We start from the raw sequence: 21,445 nt of genomic DNA, 5'->3' as shown, positions 1-21,445 counted from the left end.
GCTTGTTTTCAGGTGTTTGGCTCGGCCCCTGACTTCCTGTGAAGGTAAATCTTAATGCTTCAGCATTTGTGGAAAGCCTTCACAGAAGCTGTTAGAGCTGCAAAGCTGTCTGTGTGTTTAGAATGAGACGACATTAAAGTCCCTGCTGGCGTGATGGTCAGGCGGCCCAATACTTTTGTCCACATATCATGGGACAGTTTGAGCCTCCCTTCACTACAAATCATGTTTTATCAGACATGATACATGAACATCCACCTGAAGGGGAGCGACTCTGCCTCTCTGTGCGGCTGTGGGCACCACGCAGGTTATTTTCGCTCGCTCTGGTCATTTGTTTCAGCTGTCGCGTTGGTTCTTTATTTGAATCCGAAACATGACGTTGTGCTGAAAAACGATCTGCCGTCACCGACTCGCGCGAGGGGTTGTTGACTCTTACTTTGCAGTGGAAACTAAAAGGCAACCGTGGGAAAGAAAAACTAAAAGAAACGACTGAGAAAACTACAAGGCACATTCGGCTGAGAAATGCACAAGATGTGGACTCTGAATTTGAGATGCATCTCTTTCACGCTGTGCGTTGCCTGTTAGCGAGACGCATCATTTCCTGTGACGCTCTGCTGCTGCCACCGAGGACGCTTTGTCCTGTCAGGGCCGACACTCTGACTTCTCCTCTGCATTTCTTCACTCCCAGTTTCCCTTTTTCTTGTTGTTTGTTCTGTAAAATCTTTTGGTCTTTGTCCTTCCACCTGTGTGCACGTCCTGTTGTTGTTGGTGTTGTTGTTCTGTTCTCTCTCTTCATCTTTCTCTCTTTTCTCTCTCTCTCTCTCTCTCTCTCTCTCTGTGGCCAAAAATAGACTCACTCGTTTTTTGTCAGCTTCGGTCTCTTGAAACCTCTTTGACAGGAAGCAAGACGCACACGTACACACACACACACACACACACACACATAAAGTCACAATAACATGTTGCTTTTGCAATACTGCTGCCCTGAGAAATCAGATAAATTTTGATTCACTTCGTTCTTTTTCACCGCAGCTTGCAAAATCAGATCTTTTTTACCTGAATCTGTTTGTGTCTTTGTGTGTGTGTGTGTGAGCGCATGTGCAGACACACATACATGCTTGTGTCTAAGAGTGTGTGTGTGTGTGTGTGTGTTCTGACTTGAAGTAGAGTAACAGTCTGAGTCAGCAGCATTATAAAAACACATCTGCTAGTGACATTTGATGTCAAGACCGTGGGCCTGTGTGTGTGTGTGTGTGTGTGTGTGTGTGTGTGTCCTTGACAGAGCATGACATGTGTGTTCACTCTTTATCACATCAGCTCGATTAACTGCACTTCCACTAGTACATCTCCTGCAATTAGACTAATTAGAATTATTATTGCAACTGCTGCTCCTGCCTACCTGCTGTCGGTGTTTGTACACTGAGGCGTGCAGGCGGCTCAGGGCTTCTTGTTCCCAGCTGCACAGCTTGTGGTTCCTCTGGCGTGATCAGGTGAGGAACACCACTGAGGTGGCTTGTCGTTGTGCAGGTTATCCCTCCTGGATCGGGGATCAGTATGCTTCAGACGAAATGGACCAAAACCAGTAATTGTGCAGACACGCCCTCTTCAGGCAGGAATCCTGCTATGAAAACGTGTGGGTTTTTATAGGCTTGGTTCTTTTCACTTGTAATTGCTCACTTTTTCATTTGTCATTTGTACTCGAAAGTATTGGGACACCTGACCATCACACCAACAGGGACTTTAACGACGTCTCATTCTAAACACACAGATAGCTTTGCAGCTCTAACAGCTTCCACTCTTCTGTGAAGGCTTTCCACAACATGTTGGAGTGTTTCTGTGGGAATTTGTGCCCATTCATGCAGTAGAGCATTTGTGAGGTCACACACTGATGTTGGACCAAAAGGCCTGGCTCACAATCTCCGTTCCAGTTCATCCCAAAGGTGTTGGATGGGGTTGAGGTCAGGGCTCTGTGTGGGCCAGTCAAGTTCTTCCACACCAAACTCATCCAACCATGTCTTTATGGAGCTTTGCTTTGTGCACTGGGGCACAGTCATGCTGGAATAGAAAAGGGCCTTCAACAAACTGTTGCCACAAAGTTGGAAGCATAGCATTGTCCAAAATGTCTTGGTGTGCTGAAGCATTAAGATTTCCCTTCACTGGAGGTCAGGGGCCGAGCCCAAACCCTGAGGAACAGCCCTATGAAGAGGTGTCTGGATACTTTTGTCTATATAATGTTTGTACCTTGTAGCTGTGCATTACCTGCTGGCAAGACAGTCAAGCCTGTTTGTAGCATTAGAGTTACAAACTAATTGCCATTATGTATGATTAAGCTGGCAGTGTAATTCGGGTGTTTACGCCTTTTTATACGCCTTTTAATACGCCTTTTTTATTTATTGACAAATCCTCTTTCAAGTGTGGCCGTTCAGATCAGTTATGAACACTTTTGCCTTTTAGACGTGGTCGGGCGACACTTTGTCTGTTCATGTCGCGCCTACTTCTTTTGAGGCGTCTTCTCTCTGCGAGGAGACACCTCATGAGCCTGAGTTGGCGTGCGTTTCACTTCCTGCCCGGTGCGTAGCGACAGAAGGGCTCCCCTTTGTGCCGCCTGTTCTTGCACTCCTTCACAACTCCTGCTGCCGCCGATTCTGTCGCTCCTGATTCCCATCACGACAACCTGAGCAGGTCTGTGTTTAAGGGAGTCCTCGTTTAGGATCTTAAGTGTTTTTAAAAAACGGGCTCGGCTGTGATTTGAAAGCCGTCGCCAGATGAGGCAGTTCGGCGAACATGTGGGCTCTTTATCCCGCGCTGTGACCACGCACTAAAACAAGCCCTTTACTTAACTTGCATTACAGCTGAAAGTGGTGTGCGTCAGTGAAATCGTTGGCAAGTCAAAACGGTTGCATCGTGCACGCCGGCAGTGGGGTGACTGTACTGGAAGGATGTGGCTTCCCTTTCAGAAACAACATGTTTTATTTTTACACAGCTGTGTGTGTGAGTGTGTGTGTATTTGTGTGTGTGTCATAATGAAAGTAGTGCAGATAAATTTAACCATACGCCGACAGTAAGGGCAGATGGATGGTTCGATAGATAAAATGATGCTGTAGATAGAAAGCAGAGCGGAAGAGACTACAGATGAGTTTCCTCCCCTGCGATTTGTGTTATAGATTTTCTGAAGGGAAGCTACTGAGAACTGTAAAACAGATAAATAAGCTCTTCTCTTTCCTCCACCCTCCGTCAGCTGTCCATCCTGTCCTCTCTCGTCCGCCCACATGTTCTCAGCCCAGTTTTTGCCCTGCTGCTGTGACTGCAGTGTCGTGGGTGCAGGACTCGGCCACGCAGAGGCACACACATTTCATCTGAGCGCGAAGGGAAGCAAAAGTTAAACGTTCGGCAGTTCGATTTGATTGTTCTGTCACCACGGAGATGGAGGCCGGAGTCTCTCTGGACTTCGTTCTTGACCAAGGACACATTAGAGAGTTAATATAGGAGACATTGCTGAAACCTCCACCAAAGACTAGCTAAAGTCACACAGGATTGTTCAGTCAAACTGTATTGAACTTTAATGCCTCCATCTGAAGCCCTTTAGGTGCTTTGGTTGCTTCCACTCAGATGTGTCCCCCAGGAAAACCAGTCAGGCTCCACGTTCATAAGGTTAAAAGCTCTAGAAAAAGGACCTTGTGTTGGGTTTTCTCGTCACGCTACCGTTTCCAACGTCAAGAATTATCATTAATTATCTTATCGTCGGAGAAGACATTTGGAGTCGCTGCAAACACAAAACTCAGCCACGCAGCAAAGCAGATGCGTGCGGCAACAGAAAGACTCCAGCGTTGTGTGTGCTTCAGGTGCAGCAGCTCAGTGCAAATCTTTCACAGCGAACACATTCAGATCAGGAGTTGGTGGTGAACACACTCATAATCTCTTGACCACAGGTGAAATGTGTCATTTTGTCTTAACACATTCATGTGTTTGCCAGTTTGAGTTTCCCCGTTAGTCACTGAAGAGCTTAGGAAGACTCACACAAAAGATTTGATTTCATTTGTTTTTACATGACGGTAAAAATGAAAATGTGTGTGTGGGTTGGACTGCTTTACTATTTCTGAGGTTAGCCCAAATCAGTGATCAAGTAGTGCACTAATTTATCCTGAGATTGATTGTAAACGGTCGTCAGTGGAAGCTAAGATTGTTGCGTAATTGAGCGACGATCACAACTAATTGATCTGTAGGTTTGATGGGTTAATCGACGGGTGTTTCAGCATTGATTCCTCTCGAAGTAGACGTTGAGACAAGGTATTAGCTGAAGCTGATCCTGAACAGTCACATCCACTCTCAGCTTTTGTACTTCCTGTGAACGTTTGGCGGCCCGACCTCCTGGCAGGTTTGATCGCACAGCTCTTGCTTAGCCCAGCTTTTAAACTGCTGTGTTCTGTTGACACGCCCCATCACAATTTAGCGATTGCTGATTCCTTCCCTTTTTCCATTTAAGTGTCCTTTTAACCTCAGCCAGCTCTTTAAAGCATTTTTTTGTACGGCGCACTTGGCTTAGTCGGCCTACAGAGGCTTTCCAGGTTTGGATCGAGGCTTCCTCCTCCTCCTCCTCCTCTTCCTCCCCTCGACAAGCCAAGGACACAACTGGCACCAAAAAGACAAGGACAAGGCGATTTATAATCATATTAGGGAGCCCAGCCCAAAGTCGCCCGAATGCCAGTTTCTCTCCGTTTCCATCCCCGTCTCGCTCCCTGACTCTGCCTTTTGTCTCTCGCTGCCTCTGCGTCTGCCACTCGCTCTCTCCTTAGTCATCGAGCTTAAAGCCGAGCCAGACGGTGAATCATATTAGAGTTAGCGGTATTGGCAAGTTATCAGAAAGGCAACAAATACCTCCCATTTCTTTCTTTTCCCTCAGCTTCTTAATCTGGATAATGAAGCCGCACATAAGCTCACACAAATTGGCCTCATGCACGCGCACACGCACACACACACGCCCAAAACGCTCCTAAATACACACAAACGGGGTGTCAAATACACGCCCAGAACTTGATCTCACACACACACACACACACACGTTTACGCAAAGGCTTTTACCAGGAAAGAAACTGCTGTTTGCAAAAGAAAAAGCCACATCCTTTGAAACGCAGGGGCCGAGGGAGCTCACTGTTTTCTAAACAAAAAGCTGATCAAATATCGCTGTAAACAATGAGAGGAGGGGAAGGAGGAGGAGTGGACGCACACAGAGGAGAAGAGAAGAAGAAGAAGAAGTTCAGTGTGTGTGTGTGTGTGTGGGGTCTTTTAGTTCGGGTTCCTAACCTGTGATTTCTTTGTCAGCACCAAAACAAAGAAGTGTCCTACATACCTTTTGTTTGTGTGTGTGTGTGTGTGTGTGTGTGAGACCCACTCACACACACACACACACGCACACCTTACTGGAAGGGAACTGTGGTAAATCTGCCGGTGAAGAAAGAAGACTGCAGCTCGGGAATCCAGCTTGTATGTGGCTTCCTGAGTGTGTTCACCATGAAAATGTGTGTGTGTGTGTGTGTGTGAGCGTGCAAACATGTAAATGGAAACGTGCTTCATCCCAGACACGTGCGTGGTGTATAAATAGCAGCATGACAAACGCTGTGGCTGAGACGTTTTCACATTCATCATCGTACAGTTGATTGTTTACATCAAACTTCTGAGCTGCCGGGTTCACCGTGTGTGTGTGTGTGTGTGTGTGTGTGTGTGTGTGTGTGTGTGTGTGTGTGTGAGAGAGAAGCATCCATGTTTTAGAGTCCGTAAGCTTCTTTGCAGCAGCATCCATCCATCTGAAGCTTTGTAGTCCACCACAGGCTCAGGGGTTTGGACCAGCGTGAGCTTCAGGTGAGCCCACATGGACGTGAACTGCAGCCTGACTGCTGTGTGGAGGCGTACGAAGCACACGTACGCACACGTACGCACACGTACGCCTCCACGCAGCAGACTGCTGTGCTCAGCAGTCAGGCTGCACGGTGGCTCTGCTTACTTTGGTTTTTCCTCGTTCCCATCACGACGTAAAAACACAGAAGATTCAGCCTTGTTTGAAAATGGACAAAGACGTGCAAAACAGCTGGAACCCGTACTGTGGACTGGAGGGTCGGGATGCTTTGGCCTCCAGCGCTTCAGCCCCCCCCCCATCCTCCTCCTCCTCCTCTCGCCCCAACTTTTCCAGAAGCGTGACACTTAATCACTTTTAAGTACCGCTTTTAAACCACTTCATCGCCAAGCATATCGTGTAGGTGATCCTTCCATTTTGAAAAAACACTTCACGAGCCGCGTTTTGCAGGCGGGAACAGATCAGACCGAACGGATCCAAATCGCCTTGTTCCGCTCACGTCATTAAGTTGTAGTAATTAAGGCGACATTTAAAAGTGGTAGACGTGTCGGCTTAGCGAGGGAAGTTTGGTGCATTTAAAAAGCACAGACTGATGCAGACATTTATATCCGCTTCAAAAAACGCTTATTAATGATCTGATTTTAGCACCGGATCATCATCCAGTAAGGCGTCAAGTGTTTAGTTTGCTTGCAGATGAATGCATGCACGAGATAAGATCACGATTCCCCACACACGCGCGTTTGTGTGTGTGTGTGTGTGTGTGTGTGTGTGTGTAGGAGTGTGCTATTGCTACTGAAGCGTAGGATTCCCTTCAGTCTGACGAGTCAGGCGGAGCAATCAGAGACGTGCAGATGGAGCGCTGAGAGTCTTCTGCACACACACGCACATGTGCACGCACACACACACACACACTCACACTCACACACACACACAGATGTTTGTCATGCTTGCTGCGCCGCCGCTCACCACTCAGCGAACTCCTTTGTAGAAAGTCTATTTTTGTCGGTGCGTGTCTATGTTTGACAAACTGAGCTTATTGTAGAAACAGGCTGCTGCTGCTGCATTTGGTGAATCCCCGGCCGTCGTCTCTCTTTGTTTATGCAGTTCCTTTTCTTTCTACTTCTCTCTTTTATTGTTTTTCTGTTCCTCTTTTCGTTTTCCTTCACTTGCGTTTTTCTTTTTTGCTTTCTCTTTCATGTGCTCTTGCCTTTATTATAACGTCTTTCTCTCTCTTTCCAGCTTGCTTGCATTTGCTTTTCCTTTCTTTTTCTGTCTTCCTTCACTCTGTCTTATATTTCTGTTAACTTATTCTTTCTGTCTGTCTGTCTGCCTGTCTGTCTGCGTGTCCTCCTCCACCTGTCTCACTCTCTCCCCGTTTGTCATTGCAGAAGTCTGTCAGTGTGAGTGTACAGACATGCTGTGTGGCCGTCTGTTGCCCGTCACATTAACACACACACACTTTCACGTGAGCTTGCAGGATACACACTTTAAGCAACAAGCCGGCACACAAACCCCCACCTGTGATGTCAGCGGCGGAGGGGAAGAGATCATGTTGCTCACACACCTCTTTCTCCAGCTGCCTCTTAGTGTTTTTTTCCGTCCGGTTTGTTTGTTTGTTTGTTTGCAGCGTGAGCCGAGGAAGAACCCGTCAAATTTTGAGTTGGCGAACAATAAAAAATAAAATTGATTGAGACGCGATGCTGACGCTTCGGCTGTAAACGACTGTAATTTTGACAGTTTGGAAGCGTGTCCAGATGTGCTGGCTGGACGGAGGCGTGCGCTCTGCCGGTGCCCTTCGCATTCTTCTGCTCTTTAGTTATGATGAACCTGAGATATATTAGTTTATATATTAGTATATTATATATTAGTTTGTGTTTTCACATCTGAGTGCAGTGAAAATTTGATTGAATGCGATTTTGCGTAAGCATAAGCAGGCAGCGACGGTGGTTACACAACATGTTTCCACTTTACATGATGTGACCGTGAATGGCTGACATGACGCACACAAACTGTGCCCGATAATGTGCAGCTGGCGGCCAACCGCACACACACACACACACACAAGCTGTAGAACAAGCAGCCTGCCTTGTAAGAACACACACACATGTTGGAGCCCTCGGCTTCCTACACGTCCACAAAGCCGACAGAAAGGAGGCCAGAAATGAAATATTCATGTCAACGCAAAGGTGTACTCTGAACCAGTCTGAGCATTTGAGGACACACACACACACACACACACACACACACACACACACACACACATATCCCCGGTCTGAATAAACAGAGGTCTTTTTCTCCTTTTTCTCACAGTCGAGTGTTCAAAAGATGACCATAAGCAATGTGGTTGACTTCATCCATTATGAAAACACTGCAAACCAGAAGAATTTTCTGTTGCAGCCGCAAGAATTCAGACGCGTACAGTACAGACACACACACACACACACACACACACACATATATAAGAAAACACACACAAGGGCTTGTGTCCATTTTTAGAGCCTCCTCTGGGATGTGGAGGCTAAATTTAGAAGGTCATTTTGTTAAACAAATATGAGCGCGCTGGAAGACGGTCAAAGCATGCTGGCCATGTGTTTCCGCCAGCGTTTTTATGTGTGTGGATGTCTCTGCTTCTGCGCACTGTGTGTGCGTGCTGACTGGGGTTATTTTAATTTTAATATAAACACTGAAACCTGAAGGGAGGCGGAGAGGGAAAGGTGGAGCTGGAAGGTGAGTTAGAGAAGAAGAAAAAGAGGAAGAAGAAGAGTGGATGTGTGGGGGGGGGGGATTGGGAGGAGTTCAGCTTCATTAACATGAGAGATGAGGAGAGAAGCCATCTTTACACCACCCGCAGGACGCACACACACACACATCTTTGCACAGATACATGTGTGTAGCAATGCTGGCTACTCCGCTTGTGCAAGTCCCCTCAGTGCCGTTCATCTCTGCTTTCCCAGTTGGTCAAAGTTCGTTGTTTCATAACTGTTTTATCTGGTTAGCATGTGTGATGAAGCAACGTAAAGACGAGGAAGCCCCGCCCCCACCCCTCCACCCCAACCCCCATCCCCCAGCCTGCCTGCATGTCATGAGTAACAAAGGTTTTTCATGGTCAGATCCCGTGGGAAACGCCGCTCGACATGTGTTTGCTGTGTGTCTGTGGGTTACACTGGCAGGCTGTTTTGTGTCGTCCTGCACCAAAAGAGGGGAAATGAACCTCGTGAGTCGTCTTATTCACATTGTGTGTCCTCTTAGCTGTCTTGCTAAGCTTAAACGTCACCAGTTTAATTTCTTTTTGTGCGGTTTTTCTCAGCGACAGCCAGAAGTTTGTGAAAAGTCGAGACGAGAGCGTCTCTCAGCACAAAGCTCAGATTGCTGATGGCGCCTTTAAATCCTCGAGGTCAAACCGTTCAGACCACCAGACTGTTTATGATGAATTTTTAGCGGGCAAATCACCTCAATGAAAAAGCAGATTATTATTGTCTAGACAGGCGGAGGTCTGCTCCATCCATCACATTACAGAACCTGTCGATACGGGAGTGGGTGAAGAGCAGGGTCACCTCTTTTTGTTTGACAAACAGTCTACCACCCTCGTGTCTGACACCCACTCATAGTGCGCGTCCGCCTCAGTAATATCAGCCTGATGAAGACGTATAAGTGCCCCGTGTAGACCAGCTGTATGACGTTAAAAAGTGTCGGCGGTTAGAGGCTTTACTCGTCTCTTTAAAGTTTGTTGTGTTCCCGTTTGGACCGGTCTGTAGGAGTCCTCTAAAGACAGCGCCGTGAGACACAAGCGGCAGAAATGTGCATTTTGACCAGCAGGTGGCTACACAGGAAACTAAATGAAATTTATTATTCATTTACCCTGCATTTGGCATGTGAGCATACTATCAGCAGTAGACTGGAGGTAATCTACGCTATATAGACAAAAGTATCCAGACACACCTCTTTGTGGAGTTGCTTCCACCTTTGTGACGTCCGCTGACCCAGTGAGCCGTCGGTTCTCATCTGCTCTGATTCACGGAACATTTCTGAAGCTCGGTGTCGTTAGGTCATGCTGGGTTCAAAGCCTGCCTCTGTTTGCTGCTGTTCGGATCTTTTCATTAAACGTTTTAAGAATGAGCAAATGATTAAGAGAAGTGCCTCGCTTAAAAGGTTAATTTGCATTGTATCCTCCACCACTGCGACCTTCATGATGATATATGAAAGGGGGGAACATTACAAATTGAGAAATTATTCCTCTTAATATGTGTATGTAAATCCAACATTTTAATATCTGCAAAATATTCCATTTGTCCTAGAAAAGATATTCAATTTATCCAGTAAAAGGTACTCCAAAATATCCATTATCCTCATTATCTTCTGTCCACAGTGCGAGTGTGTGTATCCCTGCGTAATACACCTGTGTGTCAGTGTGTATGTTAACGGTGAGATCCATTTTATCTCGACCTCGTTAGTCCGTCAGTGCGCTGATCCAGTTGCTCTCATTTCCGAGCAGTTCACTCCCTGTTTTTCTAAATATTTAAGTAAGTGAACACGTCAGAAAAAAGTTGTGATACTCAGATTCCTCAGTATCCTTGTATGAAGTGGAGTACAACTCTGCAAGTTCGTCCCCCTCCCCTTTGTTGCTTGGTAAAAGGTAATCATGTTTGTTTGCAGCAGAAATGAAGCCATCTGCCACACATGAGCATCAACGCGGCACCAGGTGAGACAGAGACGGAACATTTGTCCCTCTGAAGTGGAGTTTTATGCTGTCACGGCCCCGGCGAGGGGAGAGCGCTGGTGTCCTTTTTGGGAGCCGCACTGCAGAGGTGAACCAGCTCGTGGTGGTGACAAGAGAAAACCGCGTGATTCATGTGACTCGACTTGATGGGCAGTGACTTGACCCCGGCCTTCTGTCACAGCGCGAGTCCACAGGCTCCGAGCCCTTTTATCACATTTAGCAGCGCCGAGGAACTGGAGCTGCACTAACACTCGCGCCCGAAGCTTCCTCCCCTACCCCCACCCCTCTTCTTTGTGATCTGCCTGTCACTTCTCGCAGCCTGTGTTTATGCCGTCGACCCACCTACCAGCTCGCAGCTGCAGGCACTTTGTATTTAGACAAAGCAGTTAAAGCACACAAAGAACAAACTGTTAGCAGAAAAAAACAGAGTGTGGATCAGCTGTGCAGTTCGGCTTCAGACGTGATTGTTATGTGGGCTGAAAGACATTTTAACAAGCTGTCCGGTGACTTCACCTCACAAACTACATTTGAAAAACTCGATACAGGACTCCTAATGGCAAAGTGTTATGTTTCATAGTCCATATGAGAAATCAATAGCCAGAGTTCATACAGGAGACGTAGCCTGAGCTGCGGTCGCAGTCAGACGTGTCCATACGATCAGCCCTTGTGTGCTAATAAATGGACCACAGATACATTATATAGACAAAAGTATGCAGACATCTCTTTATGGGGCTGTTCTTCAGGGTTTGGACTCTTCACTTCCAGTGAAGGGAAATCTTAATGCTTCAGCACACCAAGACATTTTGGACAATGCTATGCTTCCAACTTTGTGGCAACAGTTTGTTGAAGGCCCTTTTCTATTCCAGCATGACTGTGCCCCAGTGCACAAAGCAAAGCTCCATAAAGACATGGTTGGATGAGTTTGGTGTGGAAGAACTTGACTGGCCCACACAGAGCCCTGACCTCAACCCCATCCAACACCTTTGGGATGAACTGGAATGGAGATTGTGAGCCAGGCCTTTTGGTCCAACATCAGTGTGTGACCTCACAAATGCTCTACTGCATGAATGGGCACAAATTCCCACAGAAACACTCCAACATGTTGTGGAAAGCCCTCAGAGAAGAGTGGAAGCTGTTCTTTATGACCATAAATGCAACCAGATCAAAAAGTTAGCCTTGAGCTCTGGATGTGAAGCAGAAGAAGTCCTGAACTATGAGACCCGTAGTTCGATTATGCAGTAAGAGATGAATAGAGCTGTGAGCAGCGTCTGCAGGATCGCAGCAGGACTCGGTTTATTTGCAGTTATGTTCCCAACGAGGGAAGTGAGTCGAGAGGGCAAGAAAAAACAATCCCCCCCGAGAGACACAGAGAGGAGAGACGTCATGTGTGTTTTCTGTCCCTCTCCGAGCTGTGTTATGAAGCCTGACAGCAGACAGGGACATAAAAACACGCACACACACACACACACATCCTCATTGCACACAAACATACACACCAACCTTCTCGCAGAGACAAGACACTATATATACGCTTTATTTAAAGGTCTTTAAAATGTGTGTGCATTGCGTTTCATTAGGTCATCAGAGACACTGTTACACACACACACACACACACACACTCACACACTGGCGTCCACCACAGCTGGTGTGTGTGTGAGCTGGTAGACGAGATTAAACAGCACGGTGTGATCATCAGGGATAATCACCAGCCTCAGCACACAAACACACACACACGTACACAACACACCCATATTTCATCTGAGCTTATCTCCTCCCATCTTTACTCTCCTCTTTTTCTGCCCCACCTGCATTGCATCACATCCTCTCCTCTATTTTCCTCTTCTCTCTCCTCTTGCCCTTTAGCTTTTATTCCTTTCTTCTTTCCTTTCATCTCCTCTCTTCCCTTGCCTGCTTCCTTTCCTTCTATCCTGCTCATGTCATCTTTATCCTTCTCTCCTTCCAGCCTCCCTCCTCTCGTCTCTTTTCCTTTCCTTCCCTCGGCTCCTCTCCCCTCCTCTCCTCTCCATCCTGCTCCACCCTTTATGCTGTCAACTCACCGTCCCTCTCTTCAGGTTAAAATACAAAACGTTTATTTAAAAGGCGGCTCACAGAGAATCGATTATCATCACAAGTCACTAACAACACAGACCGCATGCTAATCACATCAGCACATCAGGGGAAGCTTCCACCTCTTTTCACCATCCATCTCTTCCTGTCTGAGAGACTCATGTGCTCATTCGACTGTGTGTGTGTGTGTGTGTGTGTGTGTGTGTGTGTGTGAGAGAGAGAGGATTATGCCGCGTCAGAGCCAGATTTGGTCCGTATGCCTTCAGGCAATCACCGCCCCCCGCCAGCACCAGCAGATTATGTGTCCTTCACTGCACAAACCTCGCAGGCAGAAGCCAAAAAACTGGATGATATTTTAAAAACACATTAACATACAAACGTGAAATGTGGCTAAACCGGGTGAAATGTGTGCATTTTATGTGTCGGAGAGAAAGTGTGTGTGTGTGTGTGCGTGTGCTGTGTCTGGATGTCTCTGCCCATCTGTCAATCTAAAGTATGGCCGAGTGTCATCAGCTTCTCTCAGGCTGTTTTTTTGGGTTATTTTGTTTTTTGCACATATCACTGGTGTGTGTGTGCGTTTATTAATAAACACACGGAGGTACATGAGACAGGATGTGGTCGCCATGGTGCGAAGTCCTCCCACGTCTCATTCTGACTCGGCGTGTGTGTGTGTGTGTGTGGTCGGTCAGACAGCGTGTTTATGCGTGGCGGATGATGCAAGACATTTCTATTTCAGATGATTCGTCTTGCTGTGTTTCTTGCTGTTTCTTGGGCAGGAGTTTCTGCGAACTCAAAGTTGTCAAGGACAGGAAGGTGATACATGCAAGACACCCACCCACACACACACACACACACACACACGCGCGCACTGACGAGAAGCCTGGTTTACTTCGATTAACGGAGGAGAAAATGTGAAACCAGTGAGAAATTCAACTTTTTATTATTTCTGTGTGTGTGTGTGTGTGTGTGTCCTTACATCTCCAAGCTGAAGGTTGATTTGAAAGTCGAGCTGCTGCCATGGCAACCCTGCATGCCTTTGCATCACCAAGTTTAAATTCCAGGAAGCAAAAAAAAAAAAGAGAGAATAAATGTGTAATTAACGACACCAGACCTGGGTCAGCTGTTGTTTGCAAAGGGTCCCCAGTGTTTGTTTTGGCCACCTCCGAGCGCCAGTCGGGTGGGGCTTGCAGCATCGGGATGATCCAGGTGGCGTTTGCTCGTGTCTCAAGCTCACTCACAGACACACTCCATGCTTGTTGAATAGTTTTTTGCGTGTCTCTCGTGTTGAACAAAGGCTAAAAATCATTTTCTCGACTTTAAATGCGAGTTTTTAGATGTTCAGGTGTGTTTGTATGTCCACAGTGGGAACCAGGTGTGTGTTTTCTGTTTATAAACCAGCCCACACACACAGCTGGGAGGTTGTGAGCAGCTAAAAACATGCCAAGTATGACAGATACAAATGACTGCACCACTCTCCCTTCCTCTCCTCCTGTTCCTCATTTCCTTTCTGCCCTCATTCACGTTTCTCCCAAATTTCTCTCTTCCATGTCCTCCCCAAGCCCTCATTTCATTTCTGCATCGCTGTCTCCCTCCCCATGCGCCCCGTCGCCTTGCCTCCGCTGTTCTCCCTCCCGCCCTCCACCCTCCCGCCCCATCTCTTTCTCAGTCTGCCATCTGCTGGAGAAAGCGAGCAACTGCAGCGCTTTAAAAAATCACAGCCGGTGTCACTGGGAGGCTTCATCTGGCATTCGGTCGGCGTGCGTCCGGAGACAGCGCGGCCTCGTGATTACAAAAACACGTCCGTATTTGAAAGGTCAGAGGGTTCAGTGTCTGCATCAGCCAGCGTGTGTTTGTTTTAATTAGTTCTGGCAGAGACACACCTGTGAGAGTTGGTTTCTCTGTCTCTGTTGTTTCCAGCAAACTCATGAATAAACAGCTGCTGTCTGTTGTTGAGGGAAAACTTGACTTTAATGCAGTAGATAGACTTTAAAATTAGTGTTTAATAAACCAAGTTTGTGCCATCTTTGAACGCTGAAGATGATGAGAAGATAAATATTTTCACTCTGCACTGTTTTCTTATATTCTATATAATTATTTATTTTGTATATTATTATGTATCTCATATTGATTTTAGTGAGTGAGAAAGGAGCGTCTGCATTGGCTGTTGTCATGTCATACTGTATGTAACACACAAAATTAACATTAATATGGAGTTGATCCCCCGCTTTGCAGCTCTAACAGCTTCCACTCTTCTGTGAAGGCTTTCCACAACATGTTGGAGTGTTTCTGTGGGAATTTGTGCCCATTCATGCAGTAGAGCATTTGTGAGGTCACACACTGATGTTGGACCAAAAGGCCTGGCTCACAATCTCCGTTCAGCACAGATAAAGTCATTATAGCAGGTGACTTCAACATTCATATGGATGTTGACTCTGACAGTCTTAAGACAGCCTTTAGTTCACTCTTAGATTCAATAGGTTTCCTTCAGAGAGTGAATGAACCAACACACTGCCACAATCACACACTCGATCTGGTTCTCACCTATGGCCTAGAAACTAAGAACCTGTCAGTTGCCCCTCAAAACCCTCTCCTTTCAGACCATTCGCTTGTAGTTTTTGAACTAACTCTAGAAGACTTTACAGCACACAACAAAAAGGTCTATTACACCAGATGCCTCTCTGAAGATAGTGTAGACAGATTTAGGGATGCAATCCCATCACAGCTCCCCTCAGCTCCATGTACCAGTACAACAGACCGTACTGATTTAAACGTTACTCCTGCAGTAATTGATTCCTTTGTCAACAACACTGCAGCCACGTTGCACACAGTTTTAGATATGGTTGCCCCACTGAGAAAGAAGGTTAGAAATCATAGGAGGCTAGCTCCTTGGTATAATTCAAATTTACGAAAACTTAAACAAACATCAAGACGGATGGAGAGGAAGTGGTACTCCACCAAATCAGCTGAATCCCAGAGAGCCTGGAAAGATAGTCTATTGACATACAAAAAGGCCCTTCGTGAAGCCAGAACTGCCTATTATTCAACATTAATAGAGAAAAACAAGAACAACCCACGTTTTCTCTTTAACACTGTAGCCAGGCTGACCAAGAGTCACAGCTCTGTTGAACCTTGTATTCCTGCAGCTCTTAGCAGTGAAGACTTCATGAGTTTCTTCACCAATAAAATCAATAACATTAGAGAAAAAATCAATAAAGATCTTCCCAGAATAGCCAATATAGTGTCATCTCCAGTAATCTCTTTTAATCCTACTCCATCCCTGGACAGGTCCCTGGACAGGTTCCTGCCCATAGACCTCCCCGAGCTGACCTCCAGCATTAACAAATCTAACCCAACTACATGTCTCTTAGACCCCATCCCAACTAAGCTCCTCAAGGACGTCTTTCCCTTGATTAGCGTTTCCCTCTTAGATCAGATAAACTTATCCTTAACAACAGGTTATGTACCACAGGCGTTTAAAACCGCTGTTATTAGACCTTTACTTAAAAAACCTTCACTTGACCCAGACATCTTAGCAAACTATAGGCCGATATCCAACCTCCCGTTCCTATCTAAAATACTCGAAAGAGTGGTTGCAAATCAGTTGATTGATCACCTACACAGGTACAGTCTCTTTGAGATGTTTCAGTCTGGTTTTAGAGCCCATCACAGCACAGAAACAGCACTGGTTAAAGTCACAAATGACCTCCTCATGGCATCAGACCGGGGGCTTGTCTCCATACTTGTTTTGCTAGATCTCAGTGCTGCTTTCGACACTGTAGATCACAGCATTTTATTACACAGATTAGAACATGAGACTAGGATCACAGGGACTGCGCTATGCTGGTTCAAATCATATTTAACAGATAGATTTCACTTTGCTCAAGTTAATAATGTTTCCTCTTCATATATAAGGGTTAGCCTCGGTGTTCCACAAGGTTCAGTGCTTGGGCCGATCCTGTTCACCTTATACATGCTCCCTCTAGGAAATATTATTCAGAAACATGACATAAACTTTCATTGTTATGCTGATGACACTCAGCTGTACTTATCCTTAAAGCCTGAAGAAACAGAGCCGTTAGCCAGACTCCAGGCATGTCTTAAGGACATAAAGGACTGGATGACCTCCAATTTTTTATTATTAAACTCAGACAAAACTGAGATCATTATTCTAGGCCCCAAACACCTTAGAAATAGAATAGCTGATAATATTCTCTCTCTGGACGGCATTACTTTGGCCTCCAGTACGACTGCAAGGAACCTCGGCGTTATCTTTGATCAAGACGTGTCATTTATTCATCACATTAAACAGACCTCTAAGACCGCCTTCTTTCACCTCCGTAATATCGCTAAGATTAGGAGCGTCCTCTCTCAGAGTGATGCTGAAAAACTTGTTCATGCTTTTGTTACTTCTAGGCTGGACTACTGCAACTCACTATTGTCAGGATGTCCAAATTATTCTATTAATAACCTGCAGCTGATCCAAAATGCAGCAGCTAGAGTTTTAACAGGAATCAGTAAAAGGGATCATATCTCCCCCATCTTAGCTTCTCTTCACTGGCTTCCGGTAAAATTCAGAATAGACTTTAAAATTCTCCTACTTACATATAAGGCCCTAAATGGACTAGCCCCATCATACCTGCAGGATCTAATAGTCCCATATACTCCCAATAGATCACTCAGATCACAGAGTGCAGGTTTACTTACAGTTCCCAGAATTTATAAAAGTAGAACGGGAGGATGAGCCTTTAGCTATCAGGCACCCCTGCTGTGGAACCAGTTGCCAATCTGGGTTCGACAGGCAGACACCACCTCCACTTTTAAGACTAAACTTAAAACCTTTCTGTTTAGTAAAGCATATAGTTAGCACCAAATAAAGTGTGTAGGGCTGGTAGGCATAGTTTCACCCACCTCATGATATATAGCCACAGGTAGAATAGGTCTGACTAACTGTTAATCTTTAAATCTCTATCATAGCTAAGCTGCTATAGGCCTATGCTGCCGGGGGACACAAACATGATCCACCAAGCAGTTTCCCCTCCTCCTTCTCCTCTTCTATCCTCTCCCCTCGTCAGATTAACATGCAGTTCATTATTTTATGTCACTAACTGTGTGTCCAGTGCTCCTCGTAGTCTTGTGTCTCTCCCTCCCTCCCTCTCTCTCTCTCTCTCTCTCTCTGTATCTTTCTGCAGGTATCTCTCCATCCAGATCTTCAAGTTGAACTGTAGCCGGCTCTATGACCAACCCAATGTGTATTGTTGACATCTGCCTGTCATTCCTCTATGTACCGACTATGGGCGGGGTGGTTCTCCCTACGGGCCGAAATCGAACTGATATGATAGTGATTCTCAACATCACATAAAAAAAGAATACATGAATGTTACAGCAGTTCATTATAATTTTCATTACTATAATTTTCTTATAACTTGTGAAATGTTAAAATCATATTGAGGTGGTAGCAAAAGTGAAACTAAACAGTTGAGATTTTGTTTTGCTTATCTTTTTAGTAATGTCATTTCTCATGTTGTTAATTGATTTCCTGCCTGTACAACATCCATTGCACGTCTGCCCGTCCTGGGTGAGGGATCCCTCCTCTGTTGCTCACCCTGAGGTTTCTTCCATTTTTTCCTGTTAAAGGTTTTTCTGGGAGTTTTTCCTTAGTCGATGTGAGGGTCGAAGGGCAGAGGATGTTGCTGATGTTATGTTAAGCCCTTTGAGACAAACTGCTTGTAAAAATGGGCTATACAAATAAAGTTGACTTGACTTGACTTGTTCCAGTTCATCCCAAAGGTGTTGGATGGGGTTGAGGTCAGGACTCTGTGTGGGCCAGTCAAGTTCTTCCACACCAAACTCATCCAACCATGTCTTTATGGAGCTTTGCTTTGTGCACTGGGGCACAGTCATGCTGGAATAGAAAAGGGCCTTCAACAAACTGTTGCCACAAAGTTGGAAGCATAGCATTGTCCAAAATGTCTTGGTGTGCTGAAGCATTAAGATTTCCCTTCACTGGAAGTCAGGGGCTGAGCCCAAACCCTGAAGAACAGTTGTTGGTGTGTCTGGATACTTTTGTCTCGTGTAGCGAATCTCCATGTAAGTAATGTCGCTCAGTAAGGAGACGAAGGCTTAAGGCTTTGAGTGGGACATTGTAAGATTTCAGAAGAGGTTTCATATTAACAAAGTGTTTAGAATTGGAAAATATGACAAGGACGCAGTACTTTGAACTGTTGTGGACGTTTCTCCCTGTCATTCTGCCGCTTTCCTTCGTCCTTGAATCCTGCTGTATTTCTATTTATGTATTTCTGCTGTATTTCTATTTTTTTCTCCATGTTTCTCCATCAGTACTCGGAATTCGCTTTTCAGCTCCCTTTGCAGAAGAGAAAGTCAATTAGGAATCCCAGTGGAACCTAATTATGGTCTCAGCTTTAATCGTGTTCTCCTCAACACATTCAGCCTGCTCGGGTGCAAACAGGCTAACAGTAACACATGCAGAGAGACAGGTGTGATCTCTAATGGACTCAGGGTGGTCTGCATGTTTCATACAAATTGAAATGCTGCAGCCCTGATGGACTGGACAGAGACAACATGCCTGTAACCAGTCATTTCACATCAATAACTTCGCTACGTGACTCATTAAAGTTGCTAATGAGGCTCTTGGACCTGATTCTGAGATTGATTTAACCACAAGTGATTTGGATGAAAGAGAGAGATGGGGGAGGAGGGGGGAGTTTTGGAAAGGAAAACCAAGTCTTGAGGGGATTGAGGGGGGAGAAAGAGAGAAGGATGGATATGGAGAGAGAGGGACAGACAGAGCTGGTGTCAGTGAGTGAGTCTGCAGGGAACAACATGTTTCTGCTCATTAAAGACAGAATGATATGTCGACTGGCGGAAAACACACACACACACACACACACACACACACACACACTCTCGCTCGCTTGCTGTAATTTGACTTGGCATATGAGACACTGATCTGACACTGAAAGCAGTCAGATGACGGCGCGTAGGCAGCAGACACGCGCACGCACACACACACACACACACACACACACACACACACACACACACGCACACACGCAGAGTCAGGACAGCTCATGCAGGCTGGCAGGACATGAGTTTGTGCGATCACAGTGACGTCTCCAGCTCTCTTGAGCAGAGTGCAGCGCCATTAACCTCCCCGTCAATCTGACATGATCTGACTGTCTGTCTGCATGTGTGTGTGTGTGTGTGTGTGTGTGTGTGTGTGTGTGTGTGCTCTCACTGCCAGTCAGACAGGTTCCTCCGGTTCTATTTATAGCCTCCAGGAAATAGGCTTGTTCTTACACGAGCACACAGACACACACACACACCTTTTTTCTCAGGTGTATGCTGTGTACAATTGGGGGAGGAGCTTATTGCCGTGCTTCACCTTATCTCCACTGTGTCCTCCACCACCTGAGTGGGCGTGGCCACCTGACAAGAGAAGTTTGAAAGAGAGGAAGTAGGATTGTATTGTTTGAGGAACTGCTGCTGTGAAAAGAGACTCACTGCTGAGGTGTGGTGTGCCTGTGTGTGTGCGTGTGTGTGAGTGAGTGAGTGTGTGCGCGTGTGTGAGGGAGCGATACACACCGAGAGGTGAAGGGAAACTTTGTGTAGAGTTAACATAACAACGGGTGGAGGGAATGTTTGCTTAAGAACAGGAAGAAGAAAGAGATGGACAGAAGACCGTCCAAGTAGCTCCAGAAAACAGCAGAATTTGAGAGGCAAACTTCCTCTCCGTTGCTTCGTGCCTGCCAGACTCTCTGCGCTACCCGGAGTTTAAGGCTGCTGTGTTAGTGTTACCCAGCTCGCACGGACGCCGAGGTCATCGATGCCCGGGTTGTGTCAGCCCAGCGGGTGCTGCATGGCGCCCCTGTTGTTTCGCTGCGAGGCACGGGGGCAGGGGGACGACGACCAGCTCAGCCAAGCCGATCAACTGGAGACCAGTCACGTTGAGAAATCAAAGGGGAGTCGCCTGGTGCCAGAGGTGTGTGTGTGTGTGTGTGTGTGTGTGTGTGTGTGTGAGAGAGAGAGACAATGATGTGCTAACATCCCCCGATGACTGAGGATATTTGGAACAAAGGTTATGTGGCTTTCACTCAGTGGTTTTTCTGTTGGTTCAAAGTCAGTTTTGGTTTGGCAGATGATATGAAGCGTCTGTGTGGTCTCCTGTTTTATTTGCTGCTGGAGAAGAACTCAAAAGATCAATTTGTGTTAGCTAAACAAGGGGGGCTCAGGAGATCACAGGGGCTGCTGGTTCGATCCCCACCTCCTCCTGTGCAGATGTTAAGTGCCCTTGGCCAAATTCCTTCCGATGGTCAGACCAGCACACAGTGTGGTAGCTCGCTGCCATTGCTGTGAGTGTGTGTGTGTGTGTGTGTGTGTTTGAATGAATGAGAGGCAAACTGTAAAGAACTTTGGATGCAAGTGCTGTATGAATGCATTTAGCACAAATCTTTTACTGCCACCTCACAAGGTGTGAAGGATGACTCTGGCAGTTTCCATTATTTTTCATATTTTCAGCATAAATTCTGTGAAAGGATTGAAAACAGACAGTTAGTGGTCGTGTGTGGCCTATGACAGCAAAGAGCACATCACACAGAGGAAAAAGCCACTTCTGCTCCATGCTTGCTAGTAAGGATCAATTCATTTGATGCTTCGGACTTTTTATGTGATTTACTGACAAAAAGAAAAACACAGAGTATCTGATTCTATACTTTAGGGGAGACATTAATAATATTGGTGTCCGTTAGGCTAAATGATGAGCCAGTTTATGATCAATTAAATCAACTGATAATGCATGT

General features: G+C 46.1%; 1 protein-coding gene across 4 annotated transcripts in view; it reads left to right on the top strand.

Annotated features, from left to right (window-relative positions):
* The window catches only part of si:dkey-172j4.3 (diacylglycerol kinase delta), a 55,719-nt gene that overhangs the window by 9,059 nt on the left and 25,215 nt on the right, over positions 1-21,445 (top strand). The window contains exon 2 of one of the 4 annotated variants that reach the window (XM_046379995.1): positions 13,366-13,442. The exons of 2 other annotated variants lie outside the window; for them this stretch is intronic. Coding sequence is in view for 1 of the 2 variants with exons in the window: in XM_046379994.1 (XP_046235950.1) it covers positions 20,473-20,628 (156 nt within the window). In the remaining variant the exon portion in view is untranslated. Of the gene's footprint in view, positions 1-13,365; positions 13,443-19,408; positions 20,629-21,445 lie in introns of those variants that run through there. One more of the 4 variants, XM_046379994.1, reaches the window with a different exon arrangement.

The sequence above is a fragment of the Scatophagus argus genome, chromosome 23 (genome assembly GCF_020382885.2).
Source record: "Scatophagus argus isolate fScaArg1 chromosome 23, fScaArg1.pri, whole genome shotgun sequence".
Taxonomy (NCBI): domain Eukaryota; kingdom Metazoa; phylum Chordata; class Actinopteri; family Scatophagidae; genus Scatophagus; species Scatophagus argus.
The sequence above is the reverse complement of the archived record's forward strand: the minus strand, read 5'-3'. Positions and strand labels throughout refer to the sequence as shown.